The sequence below is a fragment of the Polistes dominula genome, unplaced genomic scaffold, assembly GCF_049000335.1.
Source record: "Polistes dominula isolate Pdom_NZ unplaced genomic scaffold, Pdom_raw_medaka contig_28, whole genome shotgun sequence".
NCBI classification, from domain to species: Eukaryota; Metazoa; Arthropoda; class Insecta; order Hymenoptera; family Vespidae; genus Polistes; species Polistes dominula.
This window is the reverse complement of record NW_028300879.1, coordinates 595,130-611,658: the sequence shown is the minus strand read 5'-3', so window position 1 is coordinate 611,658 and position 16,529 is coordinate 595,130. Positions and strand designations below refer to the sequence as shown.

Below are 16,529 nucleotides of genomic sequence, written 5' to 3'. Positions count from 1 at the left end.
TATCACATATTTTCACATACACCAGAAATATAAAATAATGAATATATTGTTTAAAAATAACAAATATTTTGTATTACATTATGTTAAAACATAATACTATATAATATATTAACTTATATCCCATATTAAAAATGCAATAATCTAATATCTCATCACTTTTCCTAATCACCTGTTGATATAATTAATCTCTCTACAATTTCTTACTAAGGCACCTTATACATTTGTTACGGTGTAAAAATACAAAAAAAAAAAAGAGTAAAAAACAAAGAAAAAAGAAGAAAAAAAATATAGGCACAGCCTTCCAATTTAACTTTGTACAAATATAAAAAAAAAAGACTGTTAGTAACGTGCACTTATTTATTAATGTGCAATCGTTTGAAGTGTTTACTTAGTATTTTACTTAGAAAGTATAACATTAAACGAAACTTTGTTGTCAGCTAAAGTATACTTCAGTATCCATTTAGTACAAGGATCTTGATTTTTGACGATATCATAATGATTACAGCTGGTCTTCATCAGAGAAATCCTGCAAATATTACGCATCTTGTTGAATATATGTTTTCATTAAATAAATTAAATAATAGTAATTTTAAAATAATGATTACAACGATATTGGTTGCTTTCTTAAATACTGGAATAAATAATTTTAACAAAATTAAAAAAGACAGATAAAAGAAACACATAGCAACAAATATTTTTGATAATATTAGAATTATTTTGAAAATTATCTAATTGTAAGCTCTTTGATTTCGTACGACATTGCTATAAAAAACAAAAAAGAAGATATTTTATGAAACGCCGACATATATTTCGAATTATTATTTTAATCAATGTTAGACGTTAAAAAATAACACAGTAACGGTCCTCTGATATTTTGAAAAATACATTGAAACGATTTGAATATGTATTATTTAATGTCGAGTTTCCTTGTCTGCGTTTAATATAACAATATGTCATTTCAAAAATGTTAATTTTAGTTTTTTCTTATAGGGTGATGGTATCGACCTATTATTTATTCACTCTTGACCCTTTAATAATTACAACGTTTATTACCTGAAAAGATTACAATAACAAACGTTTTCATTTATAAACTTTGATATACAATACTATAAAATAACATTGTGCGTATACATAAATACAGTATATTTCATTAAATATACTTATAAGTGTGTATATGAACTACTGCAGTATGTGTTTTGAAAGAAAAAAAAGCAAAAATGTGTTACAGAAATCAATAATAAGAAAAGTAGTTGAATTGCATAGATCTATTAAGATACTTTGATATAGATCTGTCAACCACCAATTCTATTGGGTATAGGAACCTTCTGTGTGAACATTGATCGCAACATCGGATTTCATTTTAATATAATTAAATTATATTATTTAAGCAATGTGCTCTCAACAAATAATAAAATAATAATTGTTGATAAGTGTCGTTGACATTTAATTCAACTTTAATTAACAACGTATAGTGCGTGTTAACGTATAATAAAATGTAATTAAGCGTGAGCTGTCTTTTGTACCTTAAAAGCAGCTTTGACACCAATAGTAGCAACTACACCTAGTCCAAACATTATCAAATGCGGCAAATACTTTATTCCTGGTACGTCGGGCCTTTTTGACGTCAACATTTGCAAAAAATTTAATTTTCTATCAGTGTAAGGTGGATAACGACACCTATAAATGATATAAATGAATATACTTTTTATTGAATACTTTACCAAAGTACTCTACCAAATGTAATCAAAAATAATCAATCATGAGCGATAGATAAGGTGTTGAAAATAAAAGATTATTATTATTAAATTAAATCTGTATCTTACGATGCCAATTTTTCCCCAATAATGTTGAAATTTTTAATAAGACATCCTTTTTTATGCACAAATGTATCAAAACTGTATTTTCCATGATAAGCACCCATGCCTGAATTACCGACTCCACCGAACGGTAATGTGTCAACTAAAACCATATAAGAAAATTAATATTTCAAATTACTTTGAAATAACATTAGATGTACAAAACGACAATAAATAATAATTATTACAAATAATATTAAATTATCTATAACTACAGATACGAATAATAAGTAAGATAGATTTCAATTTCATGCAGCCATAGCATGTAACATAAAATATACAGGATGTTTGAGGTTTTTCAATAATATTCAAAAATTACAACACGAATACACATTCGGAAACACTAAGCAACATGATATTCTTCTACCAAGAAATTTGCGTTGATACTCTTTTACAAAAACCATACACACATTAGGAATATCCACATATTCTTGGTTTTCAAATACTTTCGACATTTCGAACGTTAGTATTCCGAAAAGAAACCTAAAAAAAAAAAATCTGATATCGATTGGAATTTGCTAAATCACTTCAAATTAGTAAATTTCATAAATAAACTTGCGAAAAGGTAAACATAATCGACTGAAAGTTTAAGAACAATCCCATTGCCCAATAAATGTGAACATTTACAATTTATATCAAAACTTGTTAATATAATTTTAAATGACCTATAATTATATAACATTTTTTTCTTTATTTCCGTGCATAACATACGCTGACATCATTTGACCGAAAAAACTTCAGGCACCCTGTATAAATATATTTCATTATAGAAAGCAAAATTAGTAATACCTACAAATAGAATACAAAATTAGTAATTAGTAATACATTTTAATTCAACAAAACTATTTTTAAGCACACAAGAAAACTGTCTGATTTGATTCTTGAATCAAACCAAAAATTGTATCTACATATATATAAAAGACATTTCAAAATATGTGGGCATCATTTCAGAGATAATTTCAACAATTAGCTAAAATAAAAATAAAAAAAGTTAATATAATCATACACAACTTTGTTACCGATTTATAGTCGGTTCTATGTTATACGAGTTGTTACATAATTTTCATAGAAACTATTCAAAAATACCAGATGTTGTTTAAATTTACCGTAAAGCTATATAATAAATTACCAAAAGATAAAAATCAGCTATAATTTGAAAATTGAATGATATCAGGTATATGATTATTTTAACTTGTTTTATTTGAAGCATACTGAAAAAACACTGCTCTTAACATTATTGTTATACAGTTAAAAACACTTTGTGCATATTTTCTTTGTATTTAATCTTTTAATACACACAAGTGATTTATATATGATATTGAGCAAATACCTGCTGCGTGAAATATTATGTCATTAATACAAACACCACCACAAGAAGTATTGGTAAGAATCATAGATATATTTTCCTTATTTGTGCTAAATATATACATTGCTAGCGGCTTCTCCCTGTATCATATATGATAAAGAAAATTATATTTACATGCATATATATAAACAAATAAATCTGTTGTAATAACTGTATATAAATATATTCGTGTAATAAAATATGTATTTAAAATAAAGTAATTAATAAAATATGATATCAAAAGAATAAAAATATATCTATAATAGTATAATATCTATTTAAACATTACACATAATTTCTATATTCCTCTCTACCCCTCTACTCATGCAATTAACAATATATGCATATATACAAATAAATTGACTACTGTAAAATTAAATCCTTCACCCAAGTTTCATTTGAAATGTTACATTAAAATTATTAGAAATATTTACTATCGTTTTTACGACTTTAGTAAAAAAAAAATATAAGTTGTGCAAAAGAAAGAATCAAAATAAAAACAGATAAATACATATTTACTTAATAATGTTATCTCATTTTTCTAAATTGTTTATTTTTTAATTTATTTATTTTATATCTAGGAAATAGGGTCTGCATTAAATGTACATAAAAATGTACTACTAATCAAAAGTGCAATTAATCTTTTACAAATTAGAGAAAATGATGTATAATAGATGTAATGATTATAATGTAATTGCTAAATCTATAAGAAATTGTATATTAGCAGTTAACTATATTATTAATTGATTCTGATAATTCGTAATTACGAATACATTTGATACAGAAACAGAAAAATATATCAATATATCTTCTTCACAACAAGAAACCTAAAAACATGTATAATTAATATACAAATACTACGGGATATCTCCTTTAAATCGGTACAAGGCTTGGTATTATTAGTAGTACACTTTTAAGGTGTTCTTGCAATAAAATATTAAATCAAGTTGGCCAGCTAATTTAATTTTTTATTACGACAACATCTTAAAGGTATACTAATGATATAACAAGTCATACCAATCTGAAGGGGACACCCTGTAACAAAAAATCCCACGTTCACGTATTACTTTCCTTCCGGAATCAATTGAAAATACAAAGAAATTATTTATTAATTTTATTCACAAGAGTATTTTTAATTCGAATCATTAAACATAACAAATTATATATACACTTATAACAGAACTTTCACTACCCATTCCTAAGCAAACAAGCAAAGAGTAATTCAAGAATTATCATACATCTACTACCTAATAACCTGACTCACCACTATATTGCAATATTGTATCGTTGACACACACTGATCCGCTATTAGTTTGATTTATAATTAAATTTTGTACTCCTTTATCCTTGGAAAAGATGTATAATACAAGTGGGATATCGCTAAGTATTAAAAACAAAGGTTATTGTGTATTGTTTGTCAAAGGAATATAATATACACTTGCAGATATGATTGTATTTACGAAAGGTTGCACTATATAATTTATGCAATTATAATAGATAAATATTGTCCTAAACGAATCACTGCTAGAGTAACAAAGATACTCTAGATCAGGGGTGAGCAACCTTTTTTAGCAACAGGCCTATCCAAATTTGGAAATTTTGTCTGGAACAAGTCACATTAATTTGGTAGAACTTAATATATTAGCGGGAGAATATCTGTAATATAAATAAACGCTTAACGGGCCGCGGGTTGCTCACCCCCTGCTCTAGAGTATGTCTAACCAACATGGCAGTCAAAGTATTAAATGTATCTTCTAAAAAGTTCCTATATTATAATGTTAAATACTCACCGACTATTAATAAAACGAATAGCTTCATAAGCATTATCAACATTAACAATTGGCAAAATCGGTCCAAAAATTTCATCTTGCATAACTGGATCAGTAGGCTTTACATCGATAAGAACTGTTGGAGAAATATACTTTTCTGCGAAATCATAGTCACCACCTATTGCTACTTTTCCATTGCCTGATAAATAATTCTTTAAACGCCTATGTAGAATATAATATAACTTACTTAGTAAAACTTATAAATTCAATCAATTTCAAATACATATATACTTACTGCAAATGATTTTCATTAATAATACGGCATAAATCGTTACTTTCTTTAGGATTATTTCCATACCACTCTTTCAAAATCTTTTTAGCTTCTTCCAAAAATTTATTTTGAACTTCCGTGGAACACAATACGTAGTCGGGTGCAATACAAGTTTGTCCAACATTGATGAACTTCCCCCATAATATTCTCTTTGTAGCTATACTTATGTCTGCCGAGTTATCTATGTAAACAGGACTAAAAAAATAATAATATATACAATTGAAATATATACAAAATATCTAATATAAACTCCAAATTTTTTTGATCTGTTAAATTTAATATTGTATTTTACAATCGTACCTTTTACCACCTAATTCTAAAGTAACAGGCGTCAAGTATTTGTTAGATGCTTCACGAACTATTCTACCAACGTTAGTAGAACCAGTATAAAATATATAATCAAATCTTTGTTTAAGTAGTTCAGTCGTTTCTACTACACTTCCTGTTATAACGCGATAACACTCCTATTTGAAATGTAAATAAATTTACAATAAAAAGAAAAAGCTCTCTTTAAAAAATAAATATTCAATAAAACGTTCCACAATACGCACTGTATCCAAATATTTTGGAATTAGTTCCGCGAAAAGATTAGCAGTAGCTTGTGCAACTTCCGAGGGTTTAACAATAACACAATTTCCAGCTGCTATAGCACCAATCAAAGGTGCCAAGACCAATTGTATTGGATAATTCCATGCCCCTATGATAAGGACAACACCATAAGGATCTTTGTGTATTTCAACTCCATCGAGTAAATTCATCATTGCTTTAGAAGGCTAAAAAAGGAATATTTTTTTAAAACATATATGGGCCGCCTATTTTGAAAGTGGCCTAACTTCCCCCATTTGTGGTTAGAAAACGCATATTATTCATTTAATAATTGCCACTATTTTAATAGGAAATATAAATTTAATGCCTTTAGATACACTTAAGCAATATAACTCATTAGTATCTTATACGTATATTTTCCATTGCACTGAAACGCAAACCCTTCAATATCTTTATTCGAACATAAATGGAGGTAGGCCACTTTCAAAATAAGCGGCTCATATATATATGTATATAATTGTTTGCAACATATTTAAATTTAAGCAATAAACAATTTCTTCTAATACCTTTTCTGTAGCAGCCCAATCCTTAATGTTATAAATCATGTGCTTAATGTCTTCTATAGTATAATTAATTTCTAAAATCATAGATTCAAATTTACTCTGGAAAAAGAACAAACGAATATATATATAATTACAAATAAATAACTTTATAAAGTAACGAATATTATTATTTTTTACCCGTCTTAAATCTGTTGCCAATGCGGATAAAAATTGAGGTGTGCACTCCTTCATCATTCTAATTATTTGTTTTAATTGCTTTATTCTCCATTCCAATGGTCTTGTTTTACCACTAAAAAATGTATCTCGCATGCCTTGTACGATCTTAAAAAAGATTTGTTACAGGAATTAAATATTAAATTGAAATTATATATAATATTCTTATCAAAACATAAAAACAAACACTTTTGTTATATCTTCTTTAGTAAATATCGAAGTAAACATCGTTGCAAAGATATTAAATAAAAAATAAATTGAACAATAACTTACATCAGCGTAATTGGCTGTCATTGTTTTTCCATTCATTTGTGCTAAAACAGAAGAAAAGACTAAGAAGATCTATCTTTATAACTTACATTATTTTTCACACACACACACATATATAATCTTATTATATAATATTAAATTCTGTACTTTGAACCTGATCTTAGATGAAAAGTTTGATAAACAAAATATACTCATTTAGACTTAATGAAGAGAATCGAGTTTTTTCAAGGTTGATTATAAAAACATGATTTCATCCAACTCACAAATAAGAAATGTTAATAGTACAAAATATAAAGATTGATTATAAGATATAAATCAAATGTAGAATCTTAAAAAAAAAAATGTCTAATAACATTATTCAAAACTGTGTGATATCAAAATATTCAATTTAATAACTTGATTGATTTATGAGCTATGCTTTGATAACTATTAAATGATAACTACATATATTTAAATAATAACGATATAATTCTACACGTGTACAATTTACTAATATTTTATTTAATTAAATGATATACCAAATGAATGCATATACATGTCCAGTGCTAATATAATATATACATTGCATTATACAATAAGACTGCAAGATACAATTAAGAAACTTAGTTTCTCATTCTCTTCAAGGTAATAAAAATAGCGACGATATATAAAAATAATAGTTAATAGTAAAATAAAGCAAATAAATAACTAATTAATTTGAATATTACCGTGTTTATCAATACTATTGACGACCGTTCTGTAAAATTTCACATTAAGAATAGCACATCGCATTAAAAATATCTCTTGTTTGTTGAAAATTTCATTATACTCCTCTAAATAGACTTGATAATGAGAAATTAAAATTTCTTTATCTTAATAGATAAACAATGAGAAATAAATTATAAAAATATGATGTAAACCATATGTAAATATATTTTCTTAATTAAACTGAATTCCAGATCGTTGAGCTATGATATGCAAATTAAGATCAAAACTTGTTCTTATATAAGAGTTTTATAATTTACATAAATAAAATTGATATTTAGTTTATTTTCTAATCTCTAATAAAATAATCTATTTATAAGTTTAATAAGGGTTATAAAATATTTTGTTCAAACTACAATCACACTATTTCAATAATTACCCAAATTAATAATATTCCAATAGTAAAGATTCCATTTGTCAAAATTTTGTACAAATTTTTTCTCAACATCGTATCAAACTCCTTCCAAAATAAAATCCTTTTCATTATTTAACTGATTATTTAAAACTGTTAATATGCAATTTATACATAGTTTAATTAAAATAATATTATATATGACAAATATATATGGTAACAGTATATGATACATATAGTCACGGGACCTATTAAAAATGAAGAAAAATAATTGGATAAAAATGTAATTATTCTGAAACGAATGTGACGTAATATACTTAAATGTGATAAAAAAATTGCGACGTAATGAGGAAACGGAGTCCAAAAATGAAATAATAATGATTATTTTGAAAATTTATTGGAGAAATAATACAACACTTACCCATAATGATTGAAGTCGAGATAATTATTTTCTATCAAAATGGTAAAAATCCAATGAATCGTTTGATGAACAAAAAACCGAAAAACTGCAGTGAATTATTAAACATATATCACGTATACTTAATATGTCGATCTTACCCAAGGATACGACGCAATGTAAAAGAACTTGAATTAACAATAGAACTGCTCGATTACTTTTTTTCTTTCCTTATATATCCGTATCTCTCTTTCTTTCTCTCTCACTGCTTATCTCAATCCTTCAACACATTTAAAAGGAACTGAAAGATATTTCCATGTATATCTACTGTTTATAACTCGTCTACCACTCCTACCATCCTAACCTAACCTATCTCTTCCCCTCACTCTTAGCGAATGTTTTGTATTTATCATGTTTCTTTTCTGACATCTATCTATTTATATATATATATATATATATTAGGTCTACCGGAATATTCTGTTCGTTCAAATAAATATTAGTTGAATTTTTTGTCACTAGATGTCAGAATCGTCGTTCTGGTTTTTAATCCTTGTTTATATTTATTTGATTTTTCCGACCAATATATGCAATAATTCGTTTTTTACGTTTCTTAATCTATCCCAATATTTATAATTACTCTCTATGCATAAATTATCGTTCGATTTTTGGAATAAAATTACGTACTGTCGAAAATAGATATTGGAATATAGAAACGTCATCTTATATCGAGTTTGTGTTGCTGCACGTGTGTATGTTAGGTGTATAAAAGAGAAAGTGAATGATTAAATAATATATGCGAAAATACTAGCAGAATAATCAGAATAAAAATGTTTATGTTAATAATATTCAATATATGAATTAATAATATTAATATAATCTATAAAAATGATGATCTCGCAATCTACTGTATTAAAAAAGTAAGGTTAAGTAATAAAGATTAATTAAAAAGAAACTAATGAAAAGGTAAAATAAAATTTGGAGTATTAAGATTGAAGAAATTTCCACAAAATAAGAAGACCTGCTTATTTCAAAATACCAGGTAAGGATTATGGTAATATTCAAATTGCTTTTTTTGTAAGCTTACAAAACAAGAAAATAAATAAAACATTAGAAATAAAAGGAGTTAGATAGATGGAATAAATATTGAAGATCTTTAAGATGAAAAATAGATTTTCAAAATCATAAAATGCTATCAGATGTTGATACCATAAAAGAATCAAGTGCAAAGTTCTTTTATAGAAAGTGCGTTGAAGAAGAAAATGAGTCGGTGTATAAATACACTTGAAAAAATATGTAAAAGTTTTATTTATTGTATTTTTGCTTATTTCTGTGTTGTATACGATACAAACTATCTTATAATAATAGAATTTAGTCCTTAAATAATTTAAAAATTCAAAATAGCAGTGCCATGAAAGACTTCATTTAACACATAACATGCAGGACAAATACTAGAACAATAAATATTCTATGCCTTAAGCAAATCTTTTGATAAAATATTTAGAGAAAATGAATCCTACCAAATGCGTTGTAACATGGTGTACGAGCAGTTTCCACAAGAATTTTCACAGAATGATGATTTTTGTCAACATCTTTATGCTGATTAACATCCATCTCAATGGATGTACTATTAGACAGCGTTGATATTGTTTCCATTGCAATAATCGGATACAAAGGAATACACTATCTATTAAATTAGGTTAAATCAAAAAGTTAATATTATTGCTAATTTTCCTCTCCTTTATTAAACACTAAATTAATTTAATAGATACAATATTAATGAACGCATATAAAGAAAAAAAATTATTAACATATTTGCATACGGTTCATAAAGAACAAACTCTTAGATATGTTTAATATATTGTAATATATTAAAACATTTAATATATTGAATTATAATATGTTGTAAATATGTATAGATCTACTATTTTGAAATTTTCTTTGAAAATGTTATAATAATACCATATAAATTTTACCTTATTTTTGCACAAAATTTCCTACTTATTGTATCATTATAATTTGATACTTATGAAAATATGTATATATACAGATTGTGCTGCAGAGACATAAACAATCACAGAAATTCAATAACTTTAAAAAAGTGATAAATAAATCATTGTAAAGTATAGACAAAAAATCATTTCATTTAAGGATAACAACAGTCGATGTGTAACTCGTATTGAAATAATTTTTGAGTGGCCACGAAACAATCGTCATTTTTGTTTTACACTTTAATAGCAAACAAACGTTACACACTGGTCCAATGCTTCATAGTTATTAAATGCTATGATGCTGAAAACAGTATACAGAGTCGGATTATCCCTACCACCGTGGTGTATGGAAAAATCGATTTTTGTAATTGTTCGTTCTTCTGCTGTATTCTGCATGTATATATATATATATATATATATATATACATATATACGTCTAATATATATAAATAAGTCTAAAAATATATATATAAATCACGTCTATAACTTCTAAAAATTCTATTTTATTTTAATGGAAATAAATACATATTACATTTGTATGTATTTCTTTATTTCTATAAATTATTTATTATTTTTAATTTTTAAATTTACTTTACTCATATAAATGTATATTATTTTGATAATAAAAATTTAAGATAAAATGTTTTTACAAAACTAACTAAAAAATTCATTTCAATTATATAATACAAGATTACTTAAGAGTATTTACCAATATGAGTTCAAACAATAAAAATTTGTAGTTTTCATATTTAATAACAACAAATTTTAAACCTCTAATCCTCGTTAATCGATTCAGAACGATTTTTAAATGTTTTTTTTTTTTTTACTAAACTCTTTTAACTAAAGAGCCGCAGCTTCACATCCAAAGAGCCGCAGTTTGCCGATCCTTGTACTAGACTACTTAACTAAAGGAATACACATTTATGTTAAATTTCAATTGACGTTTTTTCATAAACGGCTGAATATTTGCACCAAGTTTAAAGACTCAATGAATCTTTTCATGGACTACTACAAGTGTGGAAAATTTTAAAAAAATCGAAGGGGGGACGATCGCGACCTCTCCTTGTAAGTTGAAAAGTGAAAGTTGTAGCGATTACATTTACCGCATATTTCAAGAAATGCCAATTATAAGTAAGACTCGGATTTAGATAAAAATATTATTATTATTATTATATACGCTCGAGAAAGTACTATGTTTTTATGTATATATACTAGGTGTCCCCGGTCACGCATTGCTAGGACTTTTCTATAATACGTTGATTAAATATAATACTAAACTATTCAATGCAGTTAAATTAATATTCACTTATAATTTCAATTGAGACACACATAAATAATAAATGTCGCGTATTTTATAATAATACTAATAATAATAATAATAATAATAAAAATAAACTCTCGTTATTATTAATAATTATTTAAAAATATGATTTCTCTCCTACCTTGAAATATTTTTCTTGGACGATTGCAAATGAATAGAAAATTCTTAGTCGGTTTGTCTTTCACGACTATTCGTCGAGTAAGAAAAAGAAAATGTAAAGAAAATGAAATTTCTCTCTTATTTGTAAAACTAACATTATATTTAATTATTGTCTTATTTATGAAGTATCGTCCTCCTCATTTTACGTCATTTCGTGTCCTTCCAACAAGAAAAAACTATCGTTACATTGAATATACATACATAGAGGTATACTTCATTGAAAAACTTTTAACCACCACTTACACAAACAACCCTGACCATTTTTCCTTTTAACCAAGTTTATAAGTATGTATCACCTATCTTATTTTCAAACTAGTTTACACCGTCATTAAATTAAATAATTCAATGATAACAAATCTACTTGTCTGTCGTATTTGTGTGCACGTACATATGTGTGTGTGTGTGCGCGCGCGCGAAGGTACTTATGTGTTTAATTTTTTCTGTATATGCACGTAAATATTTTTTAAATAATTCCATAAGAATAAATGTTCGTTTATTCGTATTCACGTACACGTGCATATTTCTATGTACATTTATATGCCTAATCTTTTTTTTTTCGTACGTGCATATACGTACATTCTTACATGTCAAAATTTATATTCATATTAATCTAATCACGTGTACGTGAGAGCGACCAACAAAGTGTTAAATTTGATTCTACTTACGTGAATCCGAAATGTCGATTACAGCTGCTTGAAGATCAATACGAGTATCATTTTCAGATGATACTGTTGACGACGTAATCATTTCATTCTTTAATTCATCGTCCATTTGTTTTGGTATATCTATGATAACTTCCGCCTATGAAAAAAAAGATTTACGTAAGAATAAACGTTATTTCAATAAAAAAAAATAAAAAAAAAAACAAGTAGAAAAAGTAGATAATTATGTAAAATGAATCAAAGTTATAGTCAAAGGTCAGAATGTTTTATCTCTTTTTTTTTTTATTTTTCTTCACGTTTAAAGATGCTTGAGAGGTACAATCGGAGATAAAAGTACTGAACATTTTCTATTCACGAATATATACGTTTTAAAGTATGTTATGAAATAAATGAATTATATAGAAAAAAAATACTAGAAAAGAATGTATTGTTAAAAAAAAAAGAAGCAATTTTATAGGAATAATGTTAAATTAAATAAGAATTGATAAATAACATGAAAATATTGTAAATAATTTTTGACAAGATGAATATACCTTGATTTTAACTTTGCGGTAAAAATACTTTTCAATAAACGTTATTTCAATAAAAAATTTGACTTAAAAAGTAGGCTTTAAATTAATATTAAATTTGTAAAACCTGTCTGGTAAGTTTCCTCATGTAATGGACCTATTACATTTATTCAAGGTGACTAAAAGGAATCTTAAATAAGAACGAAAGATAAATTTGAATAGAACAATTTTTCCACTAATTAAATATTTTTGATGCTAAAAAATAGCGTAAGAAATAAAATTTGTATAATAAGTAAGAAATTAGCTTTGTATAACAAATATAATTAACATAATTCTAGGTAATCTTTTATATAAAAAAAAAAAATAGAAAGAAAACAACAATATCGTTTACAATAATTAAATGCAATAATTAAAAACATGAAAACTCTCGCTAAAGCATCGATAATCTATGACAAAGTATCCTTAGTAAATTTGTTTTCGCGACAATGTTAGTCAAATGAACGTATGTATTAACAATTAGTCGAATTTCTCGATGATATTATTTTCATTATGTGTCGAAAAGTATACCGAATAGAATTTGATGCAAGATAATTTAATCAAATTACATTCGCTCACAAGTCGGACGCAGGTGTCGCGTGTCTGCGGTTTTTATTCGTGCAATCTCTTGTGGTGTAATTGTACGAATTACATCTTACGTAAATTGGTTTCTCGAAAAAATCTAAGTGAACGTTATTTTTTCTCTCATGTTAATTATTTGTCTTTAAAAAAAAATACATTTAAAAAGAAAAAAGAAAAAGAAAACATTCTTCCGTGACGAGAATGTAAATGAGAAAGGAATCGTTGAAAAAGATCAAGAAAAAGAGTATATCGATCATAATTTATTTTATTATTTACTTATTATTTCGTAATATGAATTTTGTAAAAGAAAAATCATTAAATAATTATTCAAATTGTAATTGAATAAAAAATTGAATAAAAATACCATTTAACACATCCAATTGTCTATATTAGGTTTTATATATCTGTATGTTAATATAATTCCTTCAACTTTACCCTCTAATATTTATACATATGTAAATATATATATATATATATATCTTTGATCTCCCCTTCTTCGTTCATGTGCTGTATAAATTCCATCGCGTAATCCATTTAGAAATTTAAATTTTACCTATACGAACGAATGAAATAATTCGTTCATTTCTAATATTAGACCTTTATTCACCAAAATTATTTTTCTTTTAAATAAAATATTATTATTTATAAATTAATATATCCATCAATGATAACATCACATTATTTGAAAATAGAGATGAATAGGGGAAAAAAATCAAAGCAAATTCACATAATAATTTTGTTCGAATCCACCAATAATATAAATGATATATAACAATATTAAACTTTATTGGTAATAAGTCGCGTGAAAAGTGACTTACAAATAAAAATATGTTATTAATAATTAAATAATAAATTAATTCTTATAATATTGAACAATTTTGTTGCATGTTTATCGAAACCACTTATAACGTATTGTTTGTTATATTGAGAATCATCAATATAAAAACCTGAGGATCGTGATGAAGGTTAAATTTAATAAAAAAACAATGATGATCGTCTAACGATGACGTTGCATTTAAAATTTATGTCCGTGGATAAAGAGGGAAAAAAAGAAGGAAATGTGAACGAGATTATCAAAGAATAAGATTAATTTACATACCATTTTTAAAATATCCTTTTTGTAAGCACGTTCTTAAAGAATTTCCAAAACTGGTGTCGGTTAGACGCTCCGTCAGATTCACAATCTTGATTTAGGGACTACAGAGTTGCACTGTGAGCACGCGGTATGTTTACCGGTCGCTCGAGACTAACTTGAAACTAACTTAAAACAGGTTCGTAGAACACGTGTGTTGTGCACGCTTCAAGCCGGAGGAACGAACACTCTTTGATTCCTAAAGCATTGTTTTTAATATTCCCAAGCTCGAGTTGTTATTGTGCTGAATTAAAACGGAAACGTTTGGCATACAGTCAGTCAAAGAAATTTTCAAACATTCAAAGACAAACGTAAAACATATTTTTATGATTTTTCATTAAATATAAACAAAAATTTAGTCTACACCGTATGTGATATATGTGAACAATTTTAAATACAGGAATATTATTTTTCATGTAGTATTGATAGAAAATATGAAGTAAGAATTTTTTTTTATTTTTTTTATCCAGAATTTTTACAAATAAAATTATAATTAGAATCAATTTGAAAGTAAACTTATACTTTTAAAATAAATTATATTTGTTTAAGGATATATCTTAAATTTACATTATAATTTTTATTGTATCATAGAACTCAATCATTTTATTAGAATTTTTCAAAATCTTGGAATTTTTGATTAATCAATTTTAATCAAATTTACAAAATTCACATATAGAAATAAATAGATTGACAAAATATGTATATATGTATATATTCCTTGTTTATAACGGTTTTACAAATATTCACAAAAAATTATTTTGATTCATATTTTGTAATTCTTCACATACTTCGTTTAACACGTACATTTTTCTACTCAAATTTTCAATTGAAATAACTTTTCAAATAATTCTTTTACTTACTGCTCTTTTATTTATATATCCAAATTTATGTACGAAGTCATGGAAATACGTATTATGTTAATACATAAATGTATATATATATATATATATAGGCGCATCCGCTTTCCCCTCCAAAATTAAAAACAATACATCCGACAAAATGTATTCCCACGAATCGATACTACTGGAAACAATTTATTCGATTATTCTATTTCATTTTTACCTTGCAAAACTATCTACACTAACAACATTAATTTTTTTATAATGCAACGATTAATTCGATTAAAAAATTGTATAAAAACAAAATGCGACAAAATCAATAGAAAATGAAATGAAAAATATATCTGATAATATAAATATCATAATTCTGTGATGAAATAAATGTTTAATAACTAGTCTCCTTATTAAATGTGTGATACAAGTAACTTTATGTTTGATTGTACGGTCGTTGGCTGATTTTCATTTTCATACTGTGCACGTGCTTTCTCATTCTGCTCGAAAAATAAATGTTATCTTTCTCCACTTCCACGTTGTAAGGGCGAAAGGAGGAGTTGATTCAGAAAAAAAACACACATCAATTGTTATGAATTGAAGATATATTTTAATACTCGTTATACAGCAAATCAACGTGGTGTTCAGCCCCTGTATCGCTATGTACCTTAATTTCATTGTTTTTTACTAATAGTAACCACTGATTTATAAGAATTAGCAGAAATTGTCCAATGAACTGAATTTACTTAACTGATTATGTGCGGATCAATTGAATATGAGTCCGCCTAATGATTATAAGTATGAATAGAACTGAATTGACTGAATAAACTGGACCAACTGAGTTGCAACAGTCATTCCCTGTCACTTATAATTCTTTTCCCACCAAAGAACACCAGTATGACCTTAAAGTAGGGGTAACTAAAA

At 26.0% G+C, this 16,529-nt stretch overlaps 1 protein-coding gene across 10 annotated transcripts; it reads right to left on the bottom strand.

Moving 5' to 3' along the window:
• Positions 1-28: 28 nt before the first annotated feature.
• On the bottom strand, positions 29-14,936 carry Aldh-III (Aldehyde dehydrogenase type III). Of its 10 annotated transcripts, none has more exons than XM_015324937.2 (13): positions 14,743-14,934; positions 12,520-12,655; positions 6,897-6,937; positions 6,588-6,731; positions 6,414-6,509; positions 5,853-6,074; positions 5,602-5,765; positions 5,266-5,496; positions 4,992-5,192; positions 3,187-3,302; positions 1,824-1,959; positions 1,524-1,677; positions 29-526 (listed from the first exon to the last, which is right to left on the bottom strand). In XM_015324937.2, the coding sequence occupies exons 1-13, from the start codon at positions 14,743-14,745 to the stop codon at positions 500-502; spliced, it is 1,671 nt and encodes a 556-aa protein (XP_015180423.2). In that variant the 5' UTR covers positions 14,746-14,934; the 3' UTR covers positions 29-499. The 10 variants fall into 10 exon arrangements, 9 of the variants coding, with proteins under 9 accessions (XP_015180423.2, XP_015180422.2, XP_015180424.2 ...); XM_015324936.2 differs by lacking the exon at positions 3,187-3,302 and adding an exon at positions 4,466-4,581 and having other exon boundaries at positions 14,743-14,930; XM_015324938.2 differs by lacking the exons at positions 3,187-3,302; positions 12,520-12,655; positions 14,743-14,934 and adding exons at positions 4,466-4,581; positions 9,904-10,070; positions 10,360-10,702.
• Positions 14,937-16,529: the final 1,593 nt, after the last annotated feature.

Excerpts from the sequence above, each read along its gene's own strand:
- Aldh-III (XM_015324937.2), bottom strand. Across the intron at positions 6,510-6,587 it reads TGGCAACAGATTTAAGACGG|AGTAAATTTGAATCTATGAT; the intron begins GTAAAAAATAAT and ends TTCTTTTTCCAG. Across the intron at positions 5,497-5,601 it reads TTAGAATTAGGTGGTAAAAG|TCCTGTTTACATAGATAACT; the intron begins GTACGATTGTAA and ends TTATTTTTTTAG.